Genomic DNA, 5,738 nt, shown 5'->3' with positions numbered 1-5,738 from the left:
TCTTCTAAAATCCTAGGTGGAGCCGAAATTGAGTTAATGATTCATGCTGTATATGCAGATAAACGTGAATACATTTTTCAAAACAACACTAAAATCTACCATTAAATTTGGTTGAATTACGCAAAGATCCAGATCTGTCAAAAGTAACTGCATTTTCATAACCATACTGAAAGACACTTCATATCAGGCACAGTGCACATTTGGATTCATGCAAATCTCGCTGGTTGTCCTCAATATCTCCACACCCCTCTGACAACATCCTCAAACCTGCTTCACACCTAACTCTACCACTCCTGGGCTAATTCAACCATGCAGGCAAACAAAAGCCACAAACAGTCTTGTCTGGCTTCTCATCTATGTAGATTCTCACTAGGTGACAGAGGAGGCAATCTAGCAACGTATCGTGGCTTGGGGCTTGCCTAATATCAGGCACATTGATGCTGCCTCAGGGCTCTACTGCTTGGGCACAGACTCCACCCCACAGAGTCAACACCTCAGAGAGAACGTGAGAGACTCATCAGACTCATCAGAAACTAGACGGAGCACCTAAACGAACAGACACCCGCTCTCAAGGACAAAAACATCAGCCAAACTGTTCCACTGTGGGACCATCATCTGTGGGACCACGATTCAAGAGGTACGCTGTGGACACACATCCATCAACGATACATCCAACATCCCAAACGCCGAGTCTAAATACAGGTAAGGCCGCAGTTTCCAGTGGCAACTCTTCTTATTGCTGCTCACATGTACTTTAAGCAATTGTAAAGGCTGAATTGCTGATGTACTTCATAGCAGGTGTTTCTGTGGTATATCTAAAGTGCTGACTATAGATGAACCTGCTAGTCTACATCTGGTAGAAAATATTCTAAATTATTTGCAGTGTGTTTGTACATATACTCAGAATTGTTTTTCATATACTCATAATATTCAACACTCTTAATAACCAAAGAAATCTGAAAAATCGTATTATTATAAAATCGATTACAATATATCGGTGTACCCACAGAAGAATGACTAAGAACCAAAAACAAGGAAACAAGACATTAAACGCAAAATAAAATTTTACAATAAAAAAAAGCCTTTTAATTTGTGCCTTGAGGAGGGAGCGGTTTCGAATGAAACATAGGAGCAAAACCTGAGCCACCACTTCTTGCAACAGCTTGTGACAAACAGGTTCCTTAAGGTGGAGTCATTTTCTGCATAACTTACTCTTTCTTGAATCTTCTGCTTCCCAATACAACCTTCAGGCCTCAAAATCTTTTCACTCTTACTGGACCATTAGGTATCCTGATTGTAGTGATTTTACTTTTCAAAGTAATTTCCATGAAGTACTGAAGCAGTCCAGTTTGTTACATATGTTATAACAGATGAAATATCATTCCAATAGCATTGGTAGCTTCTCTACATTTACATTTTAAGTGAGATACATTTTTAAATGTCTGGAGTTTGTATCCTGCAGGTAAGGTCATGGGAAACAGGTGTATGTGGTTTCCCACGCCATCAGGTTTTAAAAAGGGAAGCATGTTCCTACAGGCCTACCCTGGCTTCAGCAGCGCAGCTAGAGCATGTCATGCTAACACGCAGGCCGACAAACAATACAGAACAGCTACAGCCAAGTTGAAAACTTTATTTTTATTGGGTCAGTACCTTTCTGACCCAACAAACAGATGAGGCTTTGCTCCAGGGTATGGTAGAATGGTTAATAATTATTATTATTCTTTCTGTTGCCAGAAGAAGGCTGACAAACCACGCAGCATTGGATTTGAACATCCAGTATGGACACTCTCCAGGGAAGAAAACCAAAAAAACCCCATTACATCCCCCGCCCTCCTGGCAAACCTTTCAAATACCAGTGCTTCCAGTGTCCATTCACCTGCAACATCAAGTCTCATCTCTTCAACCACATGAAGTATAATCTGTGCAAGAACTCCATCTCTCTGGTGTCTCAGCGCATGGAACAGACTGGGAAAACACCCAGAGCTTCCCAGCATAATTTCCCCTTCAACCACAAGAGTAAAGAGCCTCCCTTAGAAGATGAAGCCAGCAAACCAATAAAACGGATCAATGACAAGGTTGAACAAGAGGATATGGGTAAGGGAACAAGAGAAAAGCCTGAAAGTCCCATCAAGGAGGTCACTAAAGATGTCCCTAAGCCAATCTGTGAGGCCAGGGACAAAAATGAGGGCATGGGCATTGGACAGAACAAAATATCTTCAGCGTTCTCACCAGTTGCACGAACATGTGAAAGTCAATCTCTCTCTCGGTCTCCACACAAAGTTGATCAATCATCTTCATCTATTCCTCAGTTTTACCACCAAATGGCACCATGGGTTCCACCTGCTTCTACAGCACCTCTTCTTCCTCTAATACCGGACTATCCTTCATACATGGTACCTGAGAGGCCCTTGAATTCTCTCTACACACACTACTCACACAGCCAAGCAAACACCCCAGCCTACCAACTCACACCTCGAGAAACCCAGAGACCTCTAATTCCATCACCTTTGGTCCAACCTGGTACTTCCCTTCTCCATCCTTATCACTACAGATACAGCCATCCTATTATCCCTGGTCCACAGCTACCCTACAGCCTCTACCAACACCCTGATTTGTCCATGTCCTTACAGAGAACCAGGTATCTTCCTCTGGATGTGTATAGCAACAGACTTTATCCTCGAGAGTATGGAGGGCATCTAGTACCCCTATCTCATCCTGGCTCTTACGGCAGACTTCCTGAGGACAGGGCTTTCCAGGAGAACAGAACAGTAGACAAAGGTACTCGTAGGAGTCCTTCAGAAGGATGTTCCGCCTCCGGGTCTCCAGACAGGCCAAGTACTGCAGATGTAACCCAGCGGATCACGGTTTCTCATGGGGAGTCACTCCCAGTCAATCAATCACAGCATGCTGATCCAGGGGCTACTATAGCAACTGAAATCTTACTCAATAAATCATGTGGACAAACTCTAGAGAACATGTTTCAAAAGAAAGAAAGGTAGGTTAACTCCATGTTACACTTTACATCACAATCATACAAAAGAATATCTGGCTAGGTTGCCCACAAATAAATGAATGATTATGCTATTCTTTACATAATTGGAAAAAAACATTGGTATCTTGTCTTATCTTTCTAGGAATGAACCACAAACCACAGCTTCTGCAAGACGCAGTGAGAGTTCATCAGAAAAGGAAGAGGAAGAAACTGAGGAGGAGCCAGGTCCTCTTAACCTTTCCAAGAAGGACCGGGCCATATCCAGCAACATGACACACCACTACTCTGACCAAGAGATCCATTATGATTCAGAAAGCAGTCAGGATGAGGCACCGCTCAACCTCTGCCTCAGGGTACAGTCCAACAACCAAGCCTTGCCCAATACCACAAGCTCTGAAACTCCAGAAAGACAAGCCCTTAAAAATGCCGATGTATGCACAATTGTTCCATCTAGAGAACAAGAAATAGACCCATGTGACCAGAGGCACACCGCCGCCTTTGCTTTGTGTCAGCTAGCTAGCTCAAAGGACATTATCGATGACTCTTCTATTGGCCAACAAGAAACAACTGAGGGCCAGAACAGTCAAAGTCTTCCTTCCCCAGACAAGAGCTCAGTCAAAGACACTCCAGACACATCAAAACAGAGCACACGGGCACTGGGACAAAAACGGGTAAACTGTAGACCTCTGAGACACACTACCAAAAGAGCAAAGGTCAAAGAACCTGCTCGAACTCAAAGAAAGAGGTCACAAAACTGCTGATTCAGAGATCTCAATGTGTGGACTGCAACTCAAATACAAAGGAGCAATGCTCAAGATCAATACTCAAGAGACTTTACAGGAAGACGGCCGACATCTACATTGAAGTCTTAAATTATTATTCTATTTATGTCTGTAAAATTGCTTGTCATTAGAGTTCAGAGGTCATGGGATCAATTCCAGGGCTATGCATGAATTGACATCTTTAATGTAAGCTGTTTTGGACAAAAGCATTTGACTAATGCATAAATGTAAATATAAATATTTCCAAAATATTCTTAGTGTACAACATTAAGCACTGATTGTAAGAAAAAGGCAGCCAACATTGTACACTGAGAATTGTGTGCGCTTTGACAAAACATGTAATAGATCATTAAAGGAAGCTGGGTGGTGGCATTTTTTTTTTTTTTTTTAATAAAGGATCTTGTTTAACTTGAAGTATTTGAATTAAGTGTTTGCATAAAGTGAATTATCTTTGCTTCAGAATATTTTTGAAACTGAGTATGGTGTAGTGGATGTACAATGATTATAGCTATGATATGACAATTTGTCAGTGGAAAAGTAAAACTCAAATCAAATAGCTAACTGAATACAATAGTTAAAAAAATGCAAGCCAACAATCTGAAGCCCTTTCCCACTGTGATTCGGGAAAAAAACACGGGTAATGTGTCCCGGCAATTGTTTCCAGGTCGCTAGATTTTGCCGCTTTCACACTGCCAGTGATTACCCGGAATATGTGTGTGCGTTCACACACAACCCATAAAAGGGCCCATTTCAGTGACAGAGTACAGGTTCATGACAAGTGGCCTACAAAATGCACACTAGCTAATACTTTTAAGCATCCTTTCTTCATTTCATCATATTTTGTCAATAAATCACTCCTCAATTTCCCCCATTTGGCCAAACATTGTTTTAAAAAAAGTCAAGGCAATTCTCTGGACAACTTTTACTCTTAGCTTACACAATGTGGCCTGGTTACTCTCAGCTCTTCTCTTCTGATTCAGGCACTGAAGCACTTGCTGGGGCTTTGAATTGTCAGGGAAAGATTAGTAAGCATTTATCTCCGTACTGAGACCAAAAAAAACTAAATGATATATACACACCATACTGCAAGAAATCTTTATTTAAATCAAAATATCTATAAGTTTAATTTAAATTATTTTAAACATTTGACTAAAATCTATGTAAGCCTGCAGTACACTCACCCCTGGCTGGGAAATATAATACTACCCAAAATCTTCTGAGCAATACTTTACCTATATATCACCAGGTTGACGGTAAGTCAAATTTATCAAACCAACTTTTAACGTGTCTAAATCCAGTTAATCTTAGTGCCAGGAGCAGTCTCGTGTAATTATCAAGTTTAAAAGTGCACCGCACATGTTCCTGCTCTCTGCCTTTTGGCACTTAAAGCCTATATGCAAAACACTGATGGCAGTTTTAGCACTGTAGGCATTCTCAACACACAGAGCCAGTTTTGAGCGCCTCGGGTGATAGAGACGCACTTTACAAAAGAATAACAACTCTAGGATCGTTTTCACAGCACTCTGAACTTCACACCATGCAGGATTTTCACTGTAATGAAAACAATTCTGATAAAGATCAGGCAGTAAAATGAGCGATTATCTGCGATTTAACAAAGCCGTGAAAAATACAGGTAGGAGGGCGTGTAACCACTGCCTCTTGAGGCTTTGACAGGTATCACCTGCAAATGTGTGCAGCTACTAAACAAGTGCAGGAATCACAGGCCTAAAGGTGCATTTACACCGTCAACAATAACTATACAGATAACTACCGGTATTTAAGCAGCCATCAACTTGATGTTACATGTAGTATTCTTTATTATAAGCTCGGGCTGCAGTTTGTCATCTGTCTCTTCAATTGCTTGAGTCGTATTGCTTCTCATTAGCTGTCAATGTTTTTATTATTCACCACCTGGACAGTGATTCCAACCCTATTGTTCCCGTGTGTCATTATTGTTAAAATTG

At 41.3% G+C, this 5,738-nt stretch overlaps 1 protein-coding gene across 2 annotated transcripts; it reads left to right on the top strand.

The window, feature by feature from the left end:
* Positions 1-315: 315 nt before the first annotated feature.
* On the top strand, positions 316-4,166 carry LOC113067697 (zinc finger protein 750-like). 2 transcript variants are annotated; one of them, XM_026240099.1, is made up of 3 exons: positions 316-702; positions 1,738-2,995; positions 3,135-4,166. In XM_026240099.1, exons 2-3 carry the CDS (start codon positions 1,779-1,781, stop codon positions 3,751-3,753), a joined length of 1,836 nt encoding a protein of 611 aa, XP_026095884.1. In that variant the 5' UTR covers positions 316-702; positions 1,738-1,778; the 3' UTR covers positions 3,754-4,166. The 2 variants fall into 2 exon arrangements, with proteins under 2 accessions (XP_026095884.1, XP_026095883.1); XM_026240098.1 differs by having other exon boundaries at positions 317-702; positions 1,735-2,995.
* The last annotated feature ends 1,572 nt before the right edge of the window (positions 4,167-5,738 follow it).

Source organism: Carassius auratus, linkage group LG28B, assembly GCF_003368295.1.
Source record: "Carassius auratus strain Wakin linkage group LG28B, ASM336829v1, whole genome shotgun sequence".
Lineage (NCBI taxonomy): Eukaryota > Metazoa > Chordata > Actinopteri > Cypriniformes > Cyprinidae > Carassius > Carassius auratus.
This window is presented reverse-complemented; position numbering and strand designations above follow the sequence as displayed.